Source organism: Gopherus evgoodei, chromosome 9 (assembly GCF_007399415.2).
Source record: "Gopherus evgoodei ecotype Sinaloan lineage chromosome 9, rGopEvg1_v1.p, whole genome shotgun sequence".
Taxonomy (NCBI): Eukaryota; Metazoa; Chordata; order Testudines; family Testudinidae; genus Gopherus; species Gopherus evgoodei.
Genome location: NC_044330.1, coordinates 81,034,558 through 81,060,265, shown reverse-complemented (window position 1 = coordinate 81,060,265; position 25,708 = coordinate 81,034,558). Strand labels below are relative to the sequence as shown.

The 25,708-nt window shown below is 39.3% G+C and overlaps 1 protein-coding gene across 1 annotated transcript; it reads left to right on the top strand.

The window, feature by feature from the left end:
* LOC115658041 (transmembrane protein 182-like) lies at nucleotides 1–21,306 on the top strand. The gene is made up of 5 exons (XM_030576505.1): nucleotides 1–234; nucleotides 2,896–3,013; nucleotides 5,856–5,954; nucleotides 10,719–10,856; nucleotides 18,684–21,306. Exons 1-5 carry the CDS (start codon nucleotides 82–84, stop codon nucleotides 18,911–18,913), a joined length of 738 nt encoding a protein of 245 aa, XP_030432365.1. The 5' UTR covers nucleotides 1–81; the 3' UTR covers nucleotides 18,914–21,306.
* Nucleotides 21,307–25,708: the final 4,402 nt, after the last annotated feature.

Genomic DNA, 25,708 nt, shown 5'->3' with positions numbered 1-25,708 from the left:
TCTGTCTCCCTTTCAAAGGTTGGACATCAGTACTTTCCTTCTTTTCTGAGTTTCAAGCTTACTACCTATTGTTGTTCCACCATGAAGGCTGGAATACCAGCCTTTATAGCAGGAATTCTTGGTGGCATTGGTGTTCTACTGTTTCTCATAGCTTTTGGGACAGATTATTGGCTCCTAGCAACAGAGACCTGTGGAATCTTTGAACCTGAAAATAAAACTCTTCACACTCCAGAGGTAAAAACTAGAAATCTTGTGATATTCTGCAAGTTAAAAAATACACTTTTAAAATACACCTCTACCTCAATATAATGCTGTCCTCAGGAGCCAAAAAATCTTACCACGTTATAGGTGAAACCGTGTTGTATCGAACTTGATTTGATCCGCCAGAATGTGCAGCCCTGCCCCCCCGGAGTGCTGCTTTATGGCATTATATCCAAATTTGTGTTATATCGGGTGGCATTATAATGGGGTAAAGATGTAACTTGCTATAGAAATGTTTTAAAACCAACATGAATGCTCTAAGTGTTGGTGCTGGTTGTTTTAAGCCAATGGTAATATTTGCTTATTGTATACACATTCAATGTATAAAAACTCAACTCAGCCTTATCTATAAAGTCACAATCTGCATCTCAATAAAGTGTATAATTGTTAAAGACTTCAAGCAAATTATGCATAGGAAGCCATTACAGGAAACGCTTCTGTATTCTGATAGCTATGAAGCAGAAAGTTAAAATGTGAAAATGTAATACATTTGTTTGCTGATACTAGCATTAGCCACTAAAGAGAAACTGTATTATACCGAGCTTCATATAATAAAATTATATTTTATTGCTAACTTCTAATATGGCTCTTTAGAAACCCTGATTTTAGCTGAATTTGCTTATGGTGAAACTGTTCAATAAATGCTATGAAATAACAGCTGGATCAGCTCTCTGATTTTTTAAATTCTTCTTAAATTTTCATGCTGATCAATGTGTGTAGTATTTTCAGAAATTTTCAGTATTTTTCAGAAATATCCCTCTGTTATGCAGAATTTCTTTAATGTACAAACCAATTACGTTTGGTTTTTCTGTTGAATGATTCACCACTGGAAAACTTTATGGTGTCAACAATAAGTGTCTTCCGTTCCAGGGTTTCCTAATAAAGTGTAGGTTTTTGGCTGCATCAGCCATATTTCCAAATGACTCTTCATATAGAAAGCAGGCATCCCAGAAGAAGTCATCATTGTATAAAACAGCATAATAAAGCTGAAGAGGGCAGAGAGCAAAAGTTTCTCAGGCATAAAAGTCCAGCTCCATTTTGTTTCACTTAGAAATGAAACATCAACATGAGAGGTTTCAGAATATTTTAAAATGACTCTGTTATCACTAATGTGAAAAAGATTCCAGGCTAGAAGTGTTGCACTGTCTTAAATAAAATAGACATCCCAAACATTCAAGATATGTGATTAGGCCCACTGTTTGTTTGGCATAGGAAACTGGTCAAGGGATCCCAAACGTGCCTGTCGAAGCAGCATTCATTATTGTTTCTGAGGTTATCATTTTTTATTTTAATCAATGGTTTTATACTTTAATTATTGCTCCCTACTCTATGCTCCATGCTATTCGCCCCCATAAACACACCCTCTATCCCTTTTTAAACTGGCAGGCTCTACTTATGTCCATTGAGTGTCTTGATTGTATCTTAGATATCAACCAGTCATCAAAACTAGCGTAGATTTAACAAGTCAGTAGAGTCACCCTCTTGCACATCATTGCAGTCAAGGCTCATGCCTGATCCTGAAAGAAGCAGCTCTTCCAGATGAGCCAAGGGAGTGTGTCTCTGGTCAACCCAATAGGGCCTACGTATTGGTATTTGATATGTAAGGACTCCAGGGCTTGGAAAGCTTTTGTGATGTCTCTCTGCTGGACCCCAAGTACCTTTCTCTCCTTTGAAATAAGCGGGGGGGGGGGGGCTAAACTTGAGAGATGCTGAGTGCCTCAAATCCCATTTAACACAATATTTTCCAGGAGGTGTTCTGTCCATCATAGGATCAAGCTTTATAGCAGTAATGTTGATGCTCCACCAAACTGTACTGGATAAAGATAAGCATTTCTAATTACAGCTGTAATTATTTTCCTAACAAGTTAACTCACAGTGTAGACAGTACAGTCCTCCTGACATGACTTGTGTGTCATTTTTGCAGAACTTTCATGCGAGTTACAATAAATGAGAAATTGATGCAAATTAATCAAGATAAGTGTGTGTCAGCAGTCATAGCTGAACTCATGAGGAGACTGATATAGACAAAGAGTAACTTCTGTCTGAGATAAACTAAGCACAGCTCCCACTGATTTGACCAGAGAGAGGGGGAGGCCTTTTTCGATCATCCAGTAGAAGGAGTTAATGAGCGGTTTAGAGATGGCAGTAATTTTGATGCATAAAGACTGCAAGACGGGATCTGCACAGGATAAAGAATATCCTTCTTTCTTAGTGATCTGAAGAAATGTTTCACTTATCAGAAAGTTAGGAAAGCCGCAGATAAAGGCCTGAAGTCAATCGCATTCTGTATATCCAAGGAGGTCTGTATTAATGGAGTCTAATTCAACATGCTAAAATGTTACTCTCGTTTGTAATTTTGACAATGTAACCCCCTCCATCCCAAACCACTCCCTCTAGAGTGAACAGATGTCCCGATTTTATAGGGACAGTCCTGATTTTTGGGTCTTTTTCTTATATAGGCGTCTATTACCCTCCACCCTCCGTCCCAATTTTTCACATTTGCTGTCTGGTCACCCTAATTCCCTCCCTCAAAAAGTGACTTGCCAGTCTAGTAACTAAGCTAACAGTCAAGATGAATTCCATATTATTTGTAGTTAATACAGTTTCATAGGCTTGTGCTTCATTCTCTTGCAGGATGTGGTTTTGAGAGAGGTCAGACAAGAGATCCTCACTTTTCACCACGAAGGTTTCTTTTGGAGATGCTGGTTCTATGGCGAGGATTATGAGGAGACCATATGGAACTTCTGGTTCAGTGAGTGTTACTGATACATTTTCTGGCTTTGTTTAGAAATATTTTAAGGGTCTGGATCTGATTCAGTGATAGTTTACTATACTGTCCATGTTGCTGTGATTAGGGCTGTGTCAGCCCTTCTTTTATAAAGCTCTAATTCTACCAGATTATAATTGAGCTATAAAAATACAATCTGGACTGCAAGTCAGTGAGGCAGGTCTCTCCCAACTGAGAAGCAAGCTGTCTTTACATTTAATTTATTTTCCACAGGATCTGCGTGGCCATTTTAAAATAGGACAAAACCCAAAGCTATCCCCAAATTCCCCCTGATCAGGACACTTTAGCTGTGCTCCATTTAACTCTGAAATTTTTGGTCTTAGATGGTCTTTTACAGTCTTCTAGGAGCATAGAAACTCACCCATTTTCTCCCTTTTTAAATAAAATCTTCTCCAACAGGAACAGAGCTCTCACTCATACCCCTATTGCTCATACCCCTATTCATGTAGTCACCAGAGGGGCTTGCTAGACTAGAACCCTGTGACTTTCTGCCCTTTTATCTTTACTGTTCTATTAATGTCTTTATCCTGTGAGGTGTCCAGTGCCCTCAGTTCTCATTGACTACAATTTGTGGGACACTCCAGCCAATGCAGGAGATGCTAAGCACCAGGTAGGCTCAGACCCATATAAATTTGTGTGTAAATGCAATCAAGACACTTATCTTACAGCATTGTCTATTTCCCTTTTTTCATGGAAACTATGAGAATCAGAGCACCCACTATGAGTAAACACAGATTATAGCAAAATCCATCTTTCTTGGAATTGAAAGTACGCTAATTAGTTGGAAAACAACTTTAAGCAGAATGGAGAAGTCTAATTTTGCAAACCTCAGATTTGCCAGCTGGAATCCAGCTCATCTGATAGCTGTTAGGTGGTCCATGTGAAGTGAATTTGGTGGTCTCAGTAAGACAGGTGTTCACGTATAAAATAACTGCCAACACAGTTGACACTAACTAATACCCTTTGTTGACAGTAGACAAGCTAAGCACTGAATGGAACATGAAGACTGAGCTGTCTTTTCTTCCTAGAGGTGGTTGGGTTCACTGGTGTGGCAGTACTTGTACTGCTGATGCCCCACTTATATCTGCTCTATAGATAATTAGAGGGCTTCAGTGTCGCAGTCTACCAAAACCTTAGATAAACACTAAAAAGAATTCACTCAGTTTTTGTAAAGCTTTGAAGTACTGTATAAACCTAGGCTTCTAAAGGTCTCCCAGTCATACAGTTAACTGTCATTCACACAGCCACCATTTTCTGTGCCATCTCTCCTGGGAGGGCAAGTCCTCAGGCAGCGATGTCACCAGACCTTAATTTGTGCTGGAGCTCAGCCCCAGGAAATGGCTGAGATGAGCAGTTATGAGGGTTTGACTCCTGGAGGGCCTTTTTTCTTGCCGGGCACAGCCCTAGCACTTCTTCTGTCAGTTGTGCAAGGTGCGACCTGCTATGTACAGTGTGTGAGAGGTCATGCTGTGTGCTGGAAGCCATTTTCAGTCCTGGAACCTCTTTCTTTACAAATTAAGGACTGAATGTCACCAAGATCTGCCTATCCCTGTTTCTGAGTCAGCAGTATCACTTTCAGGAGTACTGCATTAGGGTGGGGTATGGAACTTTATGGAATAACATCAGAGAAAATGAAACTTTTGGGCATTCAAAGGCTGAGAAGAGTCAACAAAACAGACAACCAACTCTCAGATAGTTGAGTTATTCAATGTTCATCTGTGCCTGATGTTTCCTAAAGTGGTTAAGTCCCTCTTTAAACTACATGTAGTGGGGTCACCACAAAATGTGATCAAGTCATAGCAAATTTACCATATGATCATAAAGTTAACAGTGCAGTTCTGTCAGGAACTGACGGTTAATTTACTACATGATGATCAACATTTCAGGTGATTCCTACTCTTTGCAAATTACTGTGTATTTTAGGATATGGTTGTCTCCATTATAAAATTAGTATTTGCTAGAGCTGGTTGAAAGTTTTCTTACAGAAAGTGTTTCTGTCAAAAAAATGTCCCGAGAAGATTTACTACCCAATTGCATTACATAGGAATCCATGATATAATATAATGTTACATGAAGTAAAATGATGAAATAAATCATCACTTGGAATCCTTTTGATAACACTTTTATTAGATAACTGGCAAATCTGTATTATTTCTTTAGGTATTTATTGTAATAGGATTGATCATAGCAAATTAGTTTGCTGCTATTGTGGATGTAATAATTAATTCAATAAGTATTCCATAATTAATTTAGTATGAACTAATGTCCACCTATTAGAACTGTTCCTCTGAGCTGGGGAACATTTAAAAATAAGTGGCTAATCATTAATTAATTCATTTAACATTAATTCTATCACCATTAAGCACGATAAGCCTCAGTGGTATTAATATTGATGGGACACTACCATTGTAATTGTGCTTTCCTTTCCCACAAATTGGAGATGCTATATGGTAGCTAGCTCTAGTATCCAAACATTTTAATCACTTCTAGACAAAATGGAAAAAAAAACTAGACATGGAGAGAATTATTCTAATTTGAACAAATCCATATTCCTATGATTTTGTCTGGCTCAAGTTAATTTTTTGAGGGAATTAAAACTGGCTGTGTAATGTTCTCAAATCCTATTGCATCCTATCTATCTCATTTTGCATTTAGAACATGTTCAACTTATACTTTACTCGTATCCCCTTTAATACCAATGAGTGTTTGGCAGGTTTTGCAGGATTGGACATTTTATCTGAGTATAAAGGTTGTTATTTTGTATATAATAAAAGTGAAATGCTATTTTACTCCATTTCTTTTTCAGCTAGCCAAGCACATCCCAAGTATTGCATGCATGGCTACCTGTTTCCTATGCCCATTGCTCTTGGACCTTTCCCACATCCTTCCTATGATGCAACCGCAGGTTGGTACTTAACCGGCTGTGTTCACCTCTTCTTTTCACAGGGATCCAATAGAGTGCTCAGATGTGTGGATCTGTACTGTAATTACCTCGGTGGCCTTGACCTTGTTTTCTACCAAACTTGCATGGGGGCACAAGAGAAAGGGGGGGCACACTCCCCTTTTCAGAGGCTATATAAGTCCTGACCACAGCTGCAGCCCCACAATTTAAGGAAGCAAAGGGGGCTGTGCTCCAGATGCTTCCCTCTCAGAGCAATCATATGGAGGGTATGCAGGGAGTAAATGGTGCCAGGACTCCAGCCCCTCAATGCATGCCAGCCAGCACAGCTATCCTACACCCTTCTAATGTATCTAGTAAATTACTTCTCTCCAGTACAACTGTGGCATCCTGGATACACACCCACTAATGCAACAGCCTTACTTGGACTACATGACAAAATCATGCTCTAGCGCTCCTTTGTGAAGGGTGTTTTCATAGGATCTTACCTCCCTTGCTATTAATCCCTCAACTCTTACCTCCCTTGCTATTAATCCCTCAACTCTACCAGGGATAAACTAACACATCATGGTAGGAAGCACACTAGGAACTCACACTTGGAAGGTCACTGGAAACTGTCTTTTGTGCTTTATTAGAAACTCATGATGACAGAGGTGCAACTGAATGCTGTCAACAAAAGAGCAATTTGTTGTTTTGTTGAGACCCCAGAAGCAAACTGCTCATCAACAGGAACCTGTTATAGACCTGGATCACACTGGTCTCCTTAGAATGAAGGCTCTGAATATAGACTTAGGGCTAGATCATGACTTTATGATCCACCCTGAGTGAGGGGCAGCTGCACTGTACAGGAGCAGACCTGGGAACTGAATTGTGACAGAACCTGTTCCCCACTTGCTGCCCATCCCTAGGGAAAATTATTTCATCTCTTTATGCAGAGCAGTTTTCTCCCCCTTTATGGCAGATGGGGCAATTTCCTGCAATATTCTTGAAAAATCATGTTGAATTAAGTTTAGGTATATCTAGAATCCATCATATTAAATGCAAAGGTTATTTGTTATTGTGAGTACAGAATTATATCTGACTGTCTAGGAGAGAAGTAGGGTGTGAGCCCTGGGAAGTGTTATGAACTTCAAAGGACTATACTGAACAATGGGCCAGTCAAGAAAGGACTGTTGGACAAAGGGTCAAGTGGTTTGCCTGGGGAATCTCAAGGGGGAGGTGAATGCAAATTCCCCACCTCCAGTTATGCAAAAAAGCAGCTTTTGAAAGCTTCATCTTACCTGTTCATGAAGATTCAAGGTCCAAGCTATATAAAGGCAAGATTAATCTATGTATAACTGTGCTTGTTCTGAGCTAAGGCTGCTATAAATTTGTAACCACAGAAAACCCCTTTGTGGGGTTTGAAAAATTGACTCCTACCAGATCCCTTGTGGAGATGGGGGGTGATCTCTTGTTAAGCTGATTGGCAGGAGTGTAAGATCCATTTTTATTGTTTTAACATGTTTTCTCTGTAATGCTTTTACTTTAAGAATAAATGTGTTTTCTTAGAAATGAGGCTCTTCATAGCTCTGAAGAGAGAGAGCAAAGCACAGAAGCTGGATTAGTTAGGCAGTCTGACTTGTTGGGAGTATCACAGTGCAGGCAAGGAACTGTGCAGCCTGGAAAACCCCCAGTCAGAAGAGAGAGAGACATGGGGCTCTGTCCAAGAGAGTTGACAGCTGGGGGGAGCTGGAAGCCTAACAGTGGGTACCCTTGATGGACTATGGAGAGGGATATAGGTGCAGTTGCCCTGAACTGTGACGCCCCCTTCCCCTGCTTTGTTCATCAGCTTACTCCAGCCAGCAAGTGTGGTGGAACCAAAGTATTCATGCTTCTCTCTGCTCTCCCAACCCCTCCTTGCCCTCTTCCTCCCAGGGAGGAGCATTGGGCAAGTAGCTCCTGCTCTCCCCAGTGCAACTGGATTTATGATCTGAGCAAGGAGTAATGAGAGTTATATTTACCCGTATTCCCCTGCATGGCTGAGTGCTGGTGTGTGCCAGTCTAGCACTGAGTGATTCCCATAATGTCTGACTTAACACTGAATGAACTGTAGTGTTGTTGGATTGATTTTGTTAAAAGAAAAAGCACTGAACACTATTCTTAAAAGACCTACAATGGCAAAGCAAAATGAGTCAGTTACTAAAATAGAGAAAATCAGTTAAATCAACACATTCACATTGATTCTCCCCCAGTGTTTTCTGTGGATTTCCATCCTCATATATTTTTGGATTTCGGCAATGAATTAGCTGCTGTTTGGAATTTGAATTTAATTGGTGGCATAGGACAGAATTAATCCGCTAGTCTTTTTAAAATTAATTGATTTCTTTAAATAGTACACATCCCTCTGCTTTACCTCCTGGGACCTGGGGCAGGTGTACTGTACAAACAAACATCTTGACCTTTTCCTTAGCCTTTAGCAATAGCGTTTTTTTATGGGGAATTCATTAAAAAAAATTGTCTGTTTTTTTTCTGTGCTGTGTATGATTTCTGCCCCAGGGAGCACATGGCAGTATAAAATGGATATGATGTGTTTGTTGTCAGTAAAGTGAGTAGCACATTTCAGGCTCCTTTGTAGACTCTATAAAAACACCACTGAGAGTTAGTTAAGCAGTAGTGTTTTTTTTTCTTTTTTTTCTTACAAGAGACAGTCAGAGTTACCAGTTTCTGAATGATTTTACTAATAAACAGACTAACTTTTCTGAGCTAAATAAAGGGCCCTCAAACCATCTGTTCCTGTCTGTCAGTCCTTGCTATGAAACAAACCCTTCAGCTGCCTCTTAGGAATCTTTTCTGAGACTGACTTCTGAAAGGCTGTTAGATTACTTAAAGTGCCATGTGTGAGCAAAAATTTATACAAAGAACTATCTTCCCCTGTAACCCTGTCCCTCAGTCTATCTGAAAGGAATGTGTTACTCACCCCAGGGCCTGTTATATCATGTTGTTCTGTAGGAGACATAGTGATAACACTAGAGTGGTGGTATGGGGATGTTCTCTGCATAGATTGTTAGCTGGCACTGTGTAGTTCTTGCATTCAGTCCTTACTGTGTCCCTGTCTGTAGAGTTAGTCTTAATTATATAACCACTCACATCCAGGTTTACAACGCTATTCCTCACCTATAACATCAGGATGTAATAATGCTTATGTACACAAAGGGTGTTGGGAAGCTAACTTAATTCACTCTAAAATATTTGAGATCTGCAGACAGGAAATGGTAGTTAAGAGTACAATATTGCTTTCTTTCTTTCAAGTAAGAAAGTGTTTATATGTAAAATACCATAGAGGGGAGGATGCCCAAGGAAAGAATGACTGACTATGGGTCATATCTTAGCCCACGTCCAGACTAACCCGCCGTATCGGCGGGTTAAAATCGATTGCTCGGGGATCGATATATCGTGTCTAGTCTAGACACGATATATCGATCCCCGAGCACGCTTACATCGATTCCGGAACTCCATCAACCCGAACAGAGTTCCGGAATCGACACGGAGAGCCACAGACATCGATCCCGTGCCATCTGGACGGGTGAGTAATTCGATCTTAGATATTCGACTTCAGCTACGTTATTCACGTAGCTGAAGTTGCGTATCTAAGATCGATTTTCCTCCCCTAGTCTGGACGAGGCTTTAGTGAATAGGATGTAACTCAGGGCAGAATTTGGGGTGATGTGTTGTTAAGGTATATACGTGAATCATGGGATTTCTTTAAAGGTTCAAGATTCTTTTACTAAATGGATTCCTTATCAGATTTGTTTAAAATGAGTAAAATGTGTCTGCTATATATCAATTTTCTTTCATACGTGAATCATGACAGAATTGCCCATTTTATCCTGCTTAAGAGATTGGCGGTGGGCTATGGAGCCTTTTCACCTGTTTGAATCTAGCCTGGGATTGTGGTATTCACTGGAAGTTATTCCCATCAGATGGTGTTCAGTGAAATAAGTTGGTGATCAGGCCTGTTCTTAGTGGGAAAGTGCCCACTGCACAAAAACACTACGGTTGGCACAAACTAGCACTGTTGCTTGAAGTTATAGCAGAAATTCAAGACTCAATGGGTCAAAGAATCTGAATCCCCTCCACTAGTTGTGATCCTTCTGGCTCAGGAGGAACGGCAAACTAGAGGGCTGAAAAGTTTGCACTGCTGCTTTCTGTGTTTCACCTGCTCTGTGGGCAAATATGGCTCAGTTCTCCAGGATCATGAACCTGGCATCTTTAATTATTGCTATGTAAAGGGAGGGGATGGGGAGAGAAAAGAGGAGATGATTCTATGTCTTTGAGTTTAGTTTCCATTTCTTTCTTTCCTACCCCAAGCTTGTTGCTCTCCCAAAAAGCTTGTACCACATTTTACCCTGGCAATCAAAACCTTTTGTGCCAGGCCTTCCTGACACACCCATTGGAGTTCTGCTATTCATCCTAGGCCCATTATTTATGGTATGAAGTACATGACAAATAAGCTAAACCTTTACAAGTGCTGGCCATACGCTGTATAACTGAGGACACTAGGGAGTTAGTAACATGCCTGATACAACTCTTCTCAACAAGAACAACTCAATAAATCTAATAAAATATTTAAAAATTGTTCATAATCCTGATATTCATTACAACAAGTTTATTATTTTTATGGTTGCTGAAACTGGACTTATATGCATCAGTTTCACACAGACTTCTGAAAACTGATCTGATTATGTGGGTTTCCTTTCCTTTCCTATAACTTTATTCTTTCCCATTGTACAGTGTACAGGGGTTTCTGGACTGCATTCATCATACTAGCTGTCGCTGCCAGTCTGGCGGGAGGATTCCTGTTGGTGTGTGGTGTGCCCTTTTACAATGATAGATTCTATAAAGTGGGAGGTGGATTCCTCATCACATCTGGTAAGCTACCAAGTCATGGTAATTGGATATACTAGAGTCTGGAATGCTGAAACCAAGTTTCTCTTTGTGTGTGATATATGTGTGTGTGTGCGTGTGTGTATGAAAAGGGTAGGAACTCTAATAATGAGGAATGACAGTAGAAAGATATGAGCTCTAGTAAATTATGTATGAAAATTTAAGCACTGACTTTGGAGAAACTGTATTTCCCCTCCACTCTAAAAGATGAATTTTGTTCAATGAAGCTTTAGAAAGATACTGCTTTTCCATAAAAGACTTTACTTTTCAGAAATGCACTTTTTTTCTTCTTGTGTAAGGCTCTGATTTTGTTATGCAATCCACTGAGAAAGACCTCTGAGCTTAGGTGGAATCTATGGCCATTATATTTTTGGACAGTAATTAGCTAGGCCCCAGTCCTGCAATGCAATCTCCTAATTTGGACCATTGTTGTATATTGCCCTCAACAGTGGACAGAAATAAACATTTATACACTATTAATAAAAATCTACAGTGAAATAAAACTTGAGGGACACATTTAAATAAAATCTAAAAATCATATAAAGCAGCATCAAGTCAGGAAAATGAACTAGAAACATTCATTTATTCACCCTTCATTGTAACCTTATTAATCACTCCACTGTAGTGTTATTAGCACCTAGAATTACAAGACATTTTTTCTCTTTCTCTTTTGGGGATTGGTGGGATTATTTTGGGGAGATTTCTTGGGATTGGTGAATTTGTTTAACTAAAACAAATCATTGTTTTAAACCTTTGACCAAAAATCATAAACCTTGTAACCAGACAAAAGTTTGGTTAACTTTTCTTTATATATATGACACTCTTTGTGGGATCAGGGAAAACCAATGGAATTGTCTTAATTTTTTTAAGACCATAATTCATTAAAACATTTAAGCGCATACATAATTTGAAGGGTGCAAGTAACCATTTGAAGTCTTTGGGAAATACTCTGTGAAATAGGCCACTCTTTCAAAAAAAGTTGAAAAGATTTTAAAGGAAGTAAAATTCTGTACTTAAAAAAGAAGAATAAAACCAGCTCACTACATTTCACTGTTGGTGTTTTATTTTAATCTTTAGCTGACAACTTTTTCATTAAAAACCAGGGCATAGAATTTCAAAGTTCTTAAAAAACCTGATTGTGCACCACATAACCTCTTGGCTTTAGCCAAAGATATTTCTATTAAATAAAATTGTGCTACTGTTGTCTTGATTTAAGCAGCAGTCGTTATTATTACCTATCATTAGACTAAACCAGTTCCTTGGGAGCTGGCCTAGGTAAGCAGATTTCTTGTTAAGCGATTTATCACTATATTTTTTATGCAAATGAGAACCGAAAGAAGGGACAACTTTGTAAAAGTGATCATTCTTGTGACATTTCCAGCAAGAGGTTCATCCGATGATTTTTTATAAACATCCAAATGTCTGGATTCATACTGAAATTGAGTCTCTAAAATATTTGGAACGCATTGCTTAGTAGTTGTTTTCTTTGTTTCCATAAAATATAATCTGTACTGAAAATATCTCGGTTCTTGACTCTCTATCGTTTGGATGGCAGGATTTGGTCTGATGGTACAACAGGAAGCAGGCATTGCCTTCTGCTAGTGACCTGAAGCTCAATTTTAATTAACCTTCTTCACAAAATGCTCCGTCTTCTCAGAAGTGTGGAAACATTTGTATATTATAGAGAGGAGCGTAGTCTAGTGATTAGATTTTGAGATTAGAAATCAGGACTCCTCAGTTCTACTCCTGCCTCTGCCTCTGCCACTGATTCACTGTGTCCTAAGGAAAGTTATTATTTAATCCTTAACCTCTGTGTGCTTCAGTTTACTCTGATAAGACTTCCCTGCCTCAGAGGTATGTTAGGAGGCTTAGTTAATGCTCGTAAAGCAATGTGAGATTCTTTCCTGGAAGACTCCTAATCTAACATAGATGTAAATATGCTGCAAAGCACATTTTTTTTTAAAATCAGATATTTCTAAATTTCTCTTGGAAAGCAGACATTTTACCATGTTCATTTATTATTTATTTATATTGACAGGACCATAAGGGGTGACTGTCTCACACTCTAGATACCCCTAACAACTACCGGTAATTAAAAATGCAATCTATACCATCGATATCACCTATAGAACTGAAAGCTATACTTTAAAACACACACTGTAGGAAAGAGAACCTAAAGATTGGCTGTTTTCCTCGAGGGCAGTACTGGCTCTGAAGATGAAGCCCCATCTCTAAATGATTCCATTGGCACCAGCAGATTGTGTGTCTCTACCCTGCAGGAGAAATTCAGTGTTTCACGGTGAAGTTTTTATCATCCCATTGGATTCCTTGGGTTTGCTTTCCAAGAAATGGCTCTCATTATTCACTGTACTTTCAGAGGATGAGTCTGATAGCCTGCCAGCTACCATAACAAATCTTGTGCTCTGTGGGTGGTATTCTTGAGAGCACTTTCAGAAGAACCAGCTCATTTTGCTTGATTTATTCTGAAAGATAACTCAGAAGATAGAACCGGAAACTGTTTGACATTTATTGTTAGTTTCATTTGTAGATCTTCCCCGCACCCCTAGTTTAACAGTTGACCTTGCCAACCTGCTTCCAAAAATGACTCAACCACACAAGCAGCTAACCAGGATATCATCTTTCTTTCTCATGCATCCGACGAAGTGGGTATTCACCCATGGAAGCTCATGCTCCAATATGTCTGTTAGTCTATAAGGTGCCAAAGGACTCTTTGCTGATCTTTCTTTCTAGAATCTGACATGCTGTCAATAGTTTAAAGGCATCCTATGGGAAGAAAGACACTAAACAATGGCTAGTTTTCACTTGTTTCAGTAGTCAGACAATGATGTACTTAATTATAATTACTGTGTCACCACTAGGGCTGGGTGAATACTGCAAAATATTTTGTGAAAACATTGTTTGTATTTTGAAATAAATTTACGTTGACTGTATTTGTGCCCCATTCTCTTTCAGTTCTCATGGATAATTTAGCAAGCAAGTTTAATGGTAAGAACGTATGGGTCTGATCCAAAGCCACTGAAGTCAATGGGAGGCTTTCCATTGACTCTAGTGGGCTTTGGATCAGGCTCCAAAATGGTAGGGTTAAGAGAACACTTGACCTATTGCCCATGTGCTGAGTTGAGGAGAGGCAGGTAAGGGATTGTTGGGGGAATAGCAAAAACCTGTTGCAGGCAATAGAGCTGTGAGACCTTCTCAAAGAAAAGGTCAAGAATACTTGATAATGGAAAGTGTTAGGCAACCTAAATATAGGGGTTGGTACCAACTCCCCCATAACAAAACACACAAATACACAATAATCCAATACGTCTATATTTTTTGCTCAGCCATTCAGAACAGAATGTTACTATACAGGGTTCCAAATATTGTTGTGTGATTCCAGCCTGTTATATTTTTACACAAACGACCTGACTATTTTAAAAGTGGAACATTTCTAATAACAACTCTGCAATTGAGAGGAATCATTCTAATGTTATAAGGTAATTCTACTGTGAGCAGGATGTCTGAGGTTTTGTGTGTGTGTTTGTATTAATCTGTTCTGTAATACTAGCTTATTGCAAAATTAAAGACGAACTCTATGCCAGTCTTATGGCTGGAATTCTTTGTAGTTTATATTCTAATTCCTTTTTTCCAAAACGAGAGCTCCACATTCAGCAATCACCAGGTATTTTGTATATAATGCATGTACTGTGTAAGACAGGTGAAAGTCAGCAGTCCATTTTCTTACCATAACATTCTTTAAGAAACTAGTAGTCTAGAAGGTGAATGAGACACTGATAGTTAAAGTTCAGTTTTCCTATAACTAGCAGATGGTATGAAAACTCTTTAGTTTCCAAGGAATAAGAGTTAGAGATTGAGTTCTTTCATCTCTCCCTACAGTTAGCTGCTAGAAAGGTGTCACAAGCATATAAAACAAGAAAAAGAAAGAGACAGATTTAGACTTCAATTTACTCACAAAGTGCTACCATTCCTTTAGAGTGGGAAGACACAGAGTCAGGGGTTAGTTGTCTTGCAGTTAGCCCCCAGCTAGTGTCATCAGGGTATGAAGGAGAAAGATTTAATGCCACAAGTTCAATTTTCTTGCAATTAGCCACTCCCCAGAAGATGCCATTGACCTCATCAGCACTGCGACTGAGTTTCACAGTTAATTTTTTCCATACCAGCCTAATGAATAAAGGCAGAGAGAGAAAAAGAAAGAGATCACTCTGCTAATTTTCTAGCCAGCAGAAACCACAGAGCTATTAAGAGGAGTATATGGACTGTCTCATTTGACATGCCTGTCGCTTATACTTACCAGAATCCAACACACAGCAGCAGAGGCAACACTGCTGCATGTGTAAGTAGAAAGCTTGTCTGGTTTAGTAATCTCTTACCACTGCACTCTGCCATCTTGTCCCCACATTCTGAATACTGTATTAACGAAAAGCCTAACTGCAGCAAAACAATCCCCAATCCTTAACTTGACCCCCAAAGTGGCTCTTTTGCTCACTCCAGTACATAGCCAGGCTCCTCGTTTCATCTTTATTATGCAAGTGGCAAAAAGTGTTTTACAGGCACTTGCGTAAATGTCAAGGGTCTAAGGGTCTGATCAATTTTTATTCATCCCCGTTTGATTTCTGCAGTTAAAATCTTAGGACTTCAATGTCCCAGTGACCTTTCTGTTCCTTCGGATGCATCCTGAGGCAGGGCTGTTAACTCCAGCTTCAGTTCTCTGCACTTCCTCTTCTGTTTCCCTGTTCCATTTGTCCTCTTCATGTTGTCTTCTCATTACTGTGACTGTGTAAATCCTAGGGACTCTTCTCCACCTCATTTCTAATTATTCTGACGGAGAAATTGCTTATTTGACTCTCTTTTTTTGTCATGTTCAAAGAGTATGAAATTGTTCTTAATTTAGATTCCATTGTTACTCTGGTGCCATCATCTCCAATACTTTGTTTAATAACGAATCCTGAAGTGTGAAGAGCTAGTGCTTTTTCTAGTGAGGACTAGGAAGACATTTTCCTATTCAGCACTCTGGGAACCTGAATGTTGGATGTCATTCCTCTTCACTGGCCTCTCATGCTTTCCTTTGTTGGTTATCCAGTCATCATCCAATGATAGTTATTTTCTTTCATCTTTATAGTGAAGGTATGAAATTTTCTTCAGAATATGTATATATATATTAAAAGAGAGTAGATACAAACTAGCTCTAAATATGGATGTTAGCATATCACTGTCCCACGCCCCACAGGAATATATTTTTTTATTTAGGTCTATTAAGGTAGATATTGTATTTTAATAAGATATGAATTGATTTTAAGAAGGATGCTTACTGAGGTTCAGTTACTATCCAATTAATTTAATTTTAAATTACATTAACAATAAAAACTTAATTACATTCTTATCAATATATTGTATTTTGTGAAGAAAGTGTGACTATTAATTTATACATACAGCAATTTCCTTATAGCAAGATAATTGGTATTTTAAGCATATAACTGTCATATTCCATGTAAATTACTTATTTGCGATGCTTAATTTAAAGTGCTACCAAAAATTCTAATGAACATATGGGTATTAGAACAGATAGCATTTAACTCCTTGACAGCCAGTCCCAGTAGGCATAGGGCCTTTCCTTATAAGTCTAAAACGTTAGAAAAATATAGCACTCCCCCAGTATGTTCATAGGTTATAATTCTAAGGTAGTGGAGAGATGCCCTGCAATTTTAAAAAAAGTAAGATAAATCTAACGACTTAGCATTCATTCATACATACACACACATTTTGTATATAACACAGTGTGACTTAGCTGAAGATTATTTTGAATCCTATATATCTTCATATAGACCTTCTGTTAGGCTTTGATGCAGGAAAGCACTGAAGCATAATCTGACTCATTACATTTCTTTATGAAATGCTAACTATCATTGGCTTTACCATTGAAAAGACACCTCTTACCTACTGTTAGAATACAACAGTATTTGAGGTGATGTAGGTTATTTCAAATCTGTGGTATTTTACAAAACTCTGTGTGATAATGTTGACTGTCTAATGGGGACCACTGCACTAATTGTAACATAATAAATAATATGTTTCTATGATATTTTGGAGCATGACATGGCCCTGGGCTAAACTAGAGTTTTGTGATAGGGGAAGGGTCTCCTCTTTTTCAAATAATCCACCTACATGGGCCATATTTTGGAATCTTAAGTCTCCATCTTTTGAATTTGGGGAAGGAAGTTTCTGATTAGGATACCTGGATGTGAACCCATTCTGGGTTGGATCCAGATCTGGTAGGCAACTATTCTCCAATTCTGTTTCAGATGCAGCTGGAATCTCACGAAACACCTGACCTGGTGGTGTTTTCTCCATTTATGAATGTGGAAAGCTAATGAGATCACTAGGTCTCATCTGACATTTTGAGCAAAAGTATTTTAAAAACACCTTGCAAGATTTTTGTGGCAACAAATAGGAGCACAATTTCAAAATCTTCTCCTGATGTGGCACTGAAGCTGAATACTACCTTTACCCAATATTCAGATCTGACTGTAATCTCAGTCCATTTCTGGCATGTGGCTGGGGGGGAGTCTTATCAATGTATTGCTTGAGGATACAGGTGATACTCTCCTAAAACTGTACCATCCCCCAAGAATTCCTACCTTCATAGACATTTCTAGCTGTGGTGTAAATTACTTATTTATTATTATTATTAAACAATCTACCTGAGATTATGTAGAGGGCTTTCCTTGACTTTTCTACATTCTTAAATTGTATTTCATAGTGAAATATTATCTTCTAGGCCAAGTGTCATGTGGGTTTTTTTTGATACTTTGTTCCAATGCTTAAGAAAACATCATACAAGATGAAAAAAGACAGTTCACCAGAGCTTGCAGCAGCCACTGCACTTGGTCTATTCATCATGGATTCTGTTTTCTCTGTCTGACCACGGAAGTAACTATAGAGCAATGTTAAGCAAGATTATTCTCACCATCAGCACATTCATATCCCCAAATTTTTGCATTTTTTGCGGAAAGCAGAGCCAATTCTGTCTGGAATGTCTGATTTGTTCTTTTCGAGAAGATAAAAAGAAGTTTTTGTTTTCATCTTGGCCCATGTTTCTTCCACTCTTGCCAGGCAAAAAAGCCTCTGATGAAAATGGAAATGTTACATATTTTTCCAAATTTGGATCAAATATTGAAAAATTTATCCATTTTTCAAAATTAATATGGCTTTAGATTCTGTTCCCACTGAAATCAATGGGAGCCTTGCAATGTCAATGAGTGAGCCAAAATGGGAAGACCATATTAAGCGTCACTTGTAAAGATGCACTGCACAGAGGCGAATTTCACCCTGTGAGAGTAGGCTGAGACCCCACACAGTGCCATCCTAGGGGTAATTTTCTAAATAATATCCAGCACTAGACTCTAATATAAGGAAGCCAAAAAGTGTGGCTTGAATGACCAAAACTGAGTGGTGAGTGTGGTTTTATGTAAATATTCCATTGATTCAGTGTAAAATTTTTTTGGGGAATTTATATTTATTATAAAATGTAATTGGATGTTATAATTATAAATAATCTTATATAAAATTCTGCACTGTTTTAAAGAAAAGAAACTCTTTACAAAGCTTGCTGCATGATTTGAAAAGCTCAAATGCCAGTTTTTCATATTCTCTATTCAGTGAATGACAAGCAGCTTTAAAAACAAATACTGACCTATCGCCAGTACAGATTCATAAACAACATTTTGTTAATTTTATTAATGATTTCATATGCTGATCATATTTTGAAAATAATCAATCTCTGTGTCTTTTCAGGAGGCTTATTTTTCCTGCTCATATTTCTCTTTGTGATGTGGAAGGAGTTTGTAGCTGATCTCCAGAAATACATACTTCTGGAAAGAAGTGAAAAATGCATGGACGATGTCCCTGTAAATGTGTATTATGGATGGTCATTTATGTTTGCTGCAGCTGGGATTCCCTTGGTTTTACTTTCTGGACTTCTCTTTTATCTCGTTGGCCGAAGCATTCTGCCGGCCGTGGAGTAAACAAGCTGTGTGACTGAAAAACCTCTGAGAAGATCTTTGAAATCACCTGAAAATGAGGACATAACTGTTTGGGGGACTAGACAATTTTTATAGCTTAGATGCTTGATCAGTGTTAAATGATGCTAAGGAACACTGGAAATATAAACCCAGTCATTTCAAATAGAGCTGATTCTGAACCAAAAAACCCCAGTGCCAAAATATCCAAGTAGCTTTCCCGGCCTTATCATGGGAAAGACCAAAGGTCCAGATACAAACGTGTAGACCTGTAAAAACATAAATGTTCAGATTCAGACCCAAATTTTGCAGCTCTGGTTCAATTCTCACTTCAAAATCAATGTAATACTCTTCATTTTATAATAGACTGGGCATATCTAAAACCTAGTTGTGGACTTCAATATTTATAAATATTCAGAGGGATAGGGATAGTATTTTGAAATTTCTAGCACCCTCATTTCTTGTTAAATGTAATCAAATCTGGCTGTGATGTCTATTTCTGAAAACCAATTAGGATGATTTTTTGAGCCAGCAAGTTCTCACTGACATTAAAGGACAACTATTACATGACTTTTAAATACAACAGGAAAATGATTTGTAAGGAGGTACAAGAATTTTTTGGCACCTTTAAGGTCCCAGATCTGCATATATAAATGCACATGCCTAACTTTAAATATGTGAACAGCCGTCCACCAGTTACATGCATAATAAAACATATGATTACTATCATTTATCAGTTATTTACAGTATTACCCACTGTGTGTGTGGTGTTTTCCAAACACTCAAGAAATATTGTCATTGTGAAGAGTTCACAGTCCCAGGACGGAGAAGTAGACAGAATTTAAAGAAATGGGAATGAGCACAACAATATTACTATTAGTGTTTGTTTGTTTCAGTAGTGCCTTGAGACTGAGAACAGGCTCCCATTGTGCTAGGCACTGTATGAACACAGAATAAGAAATGGTCCCAAATAAGCAGATAAAAGATTTAAGTGTCTGGATTTACTCAAGAGCATAAGATTTGCCTGTTAGTTACAGTAAAACATGCTAATTTGAATGCAACGTATACAAGACAATTGAGATCCAAAAGGCAAATTAGTTTCTATTTCTACTATACATGAGGACTTGTAAAAATATTGGAGTAATGACAAGATTTCATGCTGTCACTATGTGTTTTGGGTTTGATCTCAATGCTTTGAAGTCATTTTTGCTAGACCCTTGCTTGTTTTAACAATTTGCATAACTTTTGAATCAAACTTACAAAATTGTGTGCTGAATTAATGAATGCCATTATTTGTACTAAAAATATATCTTTAAGCTATATGCCAAGCTATGGACAATATGTAGTTAATTAATAATGTGGTGTAAATCTATTGCAGAATGCAGTGAAAATTGTTGGAGGTATAAATTATTTATTATTATTCTTCCTAAAATATTATGAAAGTCACAGGAGCAAGTTCTAATTACTCATTTACAAAATCCATGGTATGTATAGAATGATCATTTGTAATTCCAATGTAAAAAATAATGAACAACAGACTTGGTTTGTAGTTCTCGCTTAAGTAAAACTCTCATTGATCCCCATTAATGGGAGCTTTGTTTGAATAAGGATGGATATAAACAATGTCTCTTATACTACTCCAGCAAATAGATATTTCATGACATTTAGAAATACACAGATATTTAAATGTTTTGTTTGTCAATTTTAAAGGTTTTTTTAATTATATCCATTCGAGTTATGCTTGTGCCCCATCCGGTTCTTCAGGTGATAATTTCTCACTATAAATTGTCTCTCTTTGGATAATTTTTGTCATTTAATTATCTATTCAATGTGAAGCTGAACACTTATGGCCACAAAGAATAAAAGTATGTAATCTGGGAGCAGAAGAGGTCAAGATTTACAGTCACTTGCCTTTTGCTGATCCCATAAAACCATCCAAGCATGCAGAAATGATGAGCCCATAAGAGACACCAGGGCAGAAGTAGGAGAATGCAGCAAGAAATCCATCAGACTTATTGATATCTATGAAATGAAGGATCCCTGAAGTTTTGAATAGAGAAGTGAATTTTATAATATAGAATGAAATATTTATTAACTTTCTCCATCTGTTCTTTAAAAAATTTAGTTTAATGTCATCAAGGCATTTATGGAATACATTTAGTTTAATCACGCATTCATGCCTTGGGGAGAAACCGTCCCTTGGAGACCTACTCATTCTGGATCAGTCTAGAACAACAATGGTTTAAAACTCAATCATTCTTTTAGAAAAAACATGACTTAGACTCATGTCACAATAGCTGGAGTTTTAAAACTTTTTGTATTGCAGGCATCGTGAATCATGAAGCCACAGCAATAGATGCTATATACACTAGAGTATCACAATAAAATAATGCATTAAATCCTATGTTAAAATACATCATTAATGGCTGGCTTATATGTTGACCAAACATGTCATTCTTTTGAGCTACAGAAAGGATTAGTTTATTTCTCATCTCTTGTGTTGCCTAAGCGCTGGATAAGTTGTCTGGACAAAATTGTCCTTCTGAGGAATCGTTTTTTCTGAAGAGGAATTTTCAGAGAACCTCATGGGCTCAGCGACATAGTTTGGAAATTATAGGTGCCTCTATCTCCTTTATCTGTTGGGTTTGAAGGTGGTTGACGAAAAGCTTAAGTGGTGTAGTGACAAGATTATGGATTTGATTCTGATCTGATATGCACCAGTGCAATTCCAGTGAAATCAATGGACTGTATAAAACTGGTATAATTGGATCAGAATCAGGCCTAATAAATACATTTTCAAAAATGCATAATTAAACTGGTGATTTCATATCACTCTAATGAATTTTAGTCAAGGTTCTCTTCAAGGATGCTTTTCTCACATTAGCATTTGACATTAGTAAGCAATGAATAATTCCATTTTTTCTTTCTAACATCTGGGATATTTCCTGCTTTATTTGCTAGTCACTCAACAGTCTGCAGGAAATATTAATGAGTCCTAAGTGTTCAAATACAGGCCCTATTGATCATAGTCAGGAGGCAAGGTTACATCTGAGAGGTTGTAAGCGTTCCGATTAAGAGGCTTGTTTTGGGGGAAATGAAAGGTCAATCAGTGTAAGGAAAGGGCTAGTATTAGTGTACTGAAATGGCCAGTGAGGTGCCCAAAAATCATTAGAACACTCCTGAAGAGACCACCAGTGGACTTCTATCTTGAAGTCTGTGGCATCTTTCATGCATACAGTGTATTAGAGCTGAATGCATGCGATATAGTTCAAATATATTTCTGGTCCTCCTCTGGATAGCCAAGGTAAGGTTATTGCCTTGCACACCACTAGACAGAGCTCCTTCCTACATTGGCCTGTGTCCACACTAGACAACTGAACCATTGATGTCTGAAGTGGCAGAATTCATAGAATCATAGAATATCTGGGTTGGAAGGGACCTCAGGAGGTCATCTAGTCCAACCCACTACTCAAAGCAGGACCAATCCCCGACTAAATCATCCCAGCCAGGGCTTCCTCAATCCTGACCTTAAAAACCAATAAGAAGGAGATTCCACAGCCTCCCTAGGTAACCCGTTCCAGTGCTTCACCACCCTCCTAGAGAAAAGGATTGCCCCATTGCAAGTGCCATGGGGCATTGCATCTACACTAGTCATTCTGTTTCAGGTGCAGATCCCTCCAATGTTCACATATAACACTGTAATGCACCATTATATTTGCACTGTGCTCTGGGTACCTATCTCATAGTGCTGCCCCAATTCCTTGACACATTATCTTGTGGGAGATTTTGGAGGCCACCCAGGAGTCAAAGGCCCATAACAGCTCATCTCAGTGATTTCTTCCATATCAGTTTCTTAAAATGAAGGCATGGATGAATGATAAAATTGTGCTGATAAATGTCTGTTGGCATCTCTAAAAAGTAGTCTCCAAGTTCCTCAGGTAGCCCAGGAGAGCTGATTGAGTGTGTGCCAGCAGTGCCTGCAGGGACCTAGATCAGGAGACCAGCAGCTAATATAATATGTGTTGCAAGGCTTGATCCCCCTCCTCACAACCTCTGTAGTAACTGGCTCTATGTATAGCTTCTGGATGAAGTCACAGAATAAAGCATCACATTAAATCAGGAGTAAAGACTAATGGGACCAAGTTGTTGTTCTGACTTGAAGTGAGCAACAGTGGCTAGAGCTTCAGAATGAGGAAGGAGACTCCTCTGGAAAGCTAAGCCCAACACTGCAGCAGCAAACCAAAAGGATGAAAATACTGTTGAATGTGGGAGAGTGATGGTTGGCTCATGTGCAAACTGGCACTAACCTTAGATAGTTACCCAGTGGAGAGCCACTAGTTTGGGTTGGGAAGCCCATGGTACACGCTTCTGTGGTGAGTGTTTTTGTATCACTGACAGACCCCGGTCGGCAGGATTGAACCTGGGACCAGGGGTGGCTCCAGGCACCAGTGCAGCAAGTGCGTGCCTGGGATGGCAAGCTGCGGGGGGCTGCCTGCCTGTTACTGTGAGGGCGGCAGTCAGTCAGCCTTCAGCAGCATGCCTGCGGGAGGTCCTCCAGTCCCGCAGCTTTGGTGGTAATTTGGTGGTGGGTACACCGAAGGCAAGGGACCAGCAGATCACCCGCAGAAACACTGCCAAATCCGCGTGACCAGCGGACCACGCACAGGCATGCCACCGAAGGCATCCTGACTGCCGTGCTTGAGGCGGCGAAAAACATAGAGCTGCCCCTGCCTGGGACCTCAGTGCATGAGCCTCGACCACATGAGCTAAAAGCCAGCTGGCTGTTAGTTAAGGCTGTAGAGCAGATTCATAAATCTCTCTCTAAGTGGTCTCGGTGCCACTAGATGGGACAGAGCACCACACCCTGAAGGTGTGTGGGTTACACATAGCAATATCTGCTATGTTACAGTGGTATGTGAAGTAGGTAGCAAATGTGCCAGAGATTGCTGAATAACTGGGCTTTGTCTTTGCAGGGGCTACAGAGGAAACTCATATGCCCATTCTGGGTTCTCTAATCTAACCCAGGAATATCTTAACAGAAAAGACGCTGGCTCCTTTTTCCCCACATCTAAGGTGAGGAAGCCTAGTGGCCATCATGGCAAGTGCCTGCATGTGCAAGCAAAATCCACAATGTCAGACTTCTTAAAAACTCTGGATTTTTCCCATACCACAACATCGACATTAATGGTGTCTCCATCCCTATCATGATTTGCTGTGATCCACCACACTTGTTGCTGCTTGGCATATAGAGCCCTATCTCAGTTATGTGAAACCAGTCAAGACCATAATCTAGCTACATGGTTCACCGTTGCAGGCTGGTGGCTGAGTATGCTTTCAACTGGCATAAAGTGAAGTGGAAATGTCTATTGGTACATGTGACAATTGGAGGGGGGGATGGGTTCTGTTTAATAACTACTAATACTGTTTCTGCATCTTGTATAGGGGATGTGCACTTCCCTCTAGTCTAGAGGTCTGCCTGGATAGCAGATCCAAGGTCGAAATCAAGGGGAGGCCCTTTATAAGAGCTGTATAACAGCTGACATTTAAGAATCACGGAGAGATAATCCCAGATCCAGCTGCTTACTAGCTTTAGCCCATTCCGTTAGGCAGTTTGAATTGGGAAAACCAGCCCAAGAGACCCAAAGAGACATAGAAGGATTTTGTTGTTAAAGACAATTCAAGTCTGTTCAGGTCTATTCCTATAACTTACATGGAAAGCCTGTCTTGCTTAGCTGGTGGTGAAACATAGGATTAGATGAGACTATATATGCAGTCAGGCTGGTTGCTGTTTTAAAATCTGCTAAATGAAACTTTTAAATAAAAGTCATTTGTTTTAAAGAGGATCTTGCTCAAGCTCACTGGTCACAGGTTCCTGAAGGGAGGAAACACAGGTGCCTAAATCCCACTCAGACCTGCAGGACAAGAAGTAGCATGCTCAGGTCTTGGAAGACTGGAGAGATTCTGTCCTAAGACAGATAAGGGCAAAAGGCTTACAATCTGAGGGGACGTGCACTCCGTGAGACCAGAAAGGGGACAGAGGTGTCGCTACCCCCATAACTGTGACCATACATGACAATGTCATCAGCAATGTGGCTCTGTCAGTATCTGTATGTTGTAGTCTGCATAAAATCTATTCAAGCAAGGAAGAAAAGTGTTCAATAAACTGTGGAGTGAGGAGGCTGCAAGACTTGTACAAATTATGCACTGCCGGGCATGCAGGCTGCAGCACCTGATGTCGTGACTTGTGACAGCAGACCTTGTAGTGAGCATGAGAACCAAGTCAGGTGTGCCTTGTGTGTCTAGTTTGCAATTAAAAGGCAACTGCAAGAGTTTGCAGATGGATGTTGAAGATGTAGATGCATATTTGTTGGTACTGCACTTCTTAATAATCGCATATCAGAAGTTGTCTTATGCCCTCTAATAATAGTGGAAACTAAGGAAGCATAGTCCAGTCTATTTAGGAGTGCTCCTGGCTGCCTCGTTGATGCTGAGCTCACACGGAGCAACATGGGCAAGTTATTCTTGCTACCATCTCTGGTTGGCTAGGAGACTTCCCCACATCCTGGAGGACAATGACTTGGCCTGGTATTTATGCCTTCATCACCTCCTGGCTGGACTACCGTGATGCAATACATCTGGGCATGAAGCCATCAACCCACAAGAAACTCCATCTAACACAGAACACCGCAGTGCTTCTCAGCAACACAGCTACCACAAGTGCATCAGACCTGTTCACCGTTGATTTCTCATAGAACACTGTGTCACGTGCAAGATCTTGGTCCTTGTCATCAAGACACGCCA

Coding starts and splice junctions, on each gene's coding strand:
- LOC115658041 (XM_030576505.1), top strand. CDS start 82: ATGAAGGCTGGAATACCAGCCTTTATAGCAGGAATTCTTGGTGGCATT. Junction 3,014..5,855: donor CATATGGAACTTCTGGTTCA/GTGAGTGTTACT, acceptor TTTCTTTTTCAG/CTAGCCAAGCACATCCCAAG. Junction 5,955..10,718: donor TTCCTATGATGCAACCGCAG/GTTGGTACTTAA, acceptor CCCATTGTACAG/TGTACAGGGGTTTCTGGACT.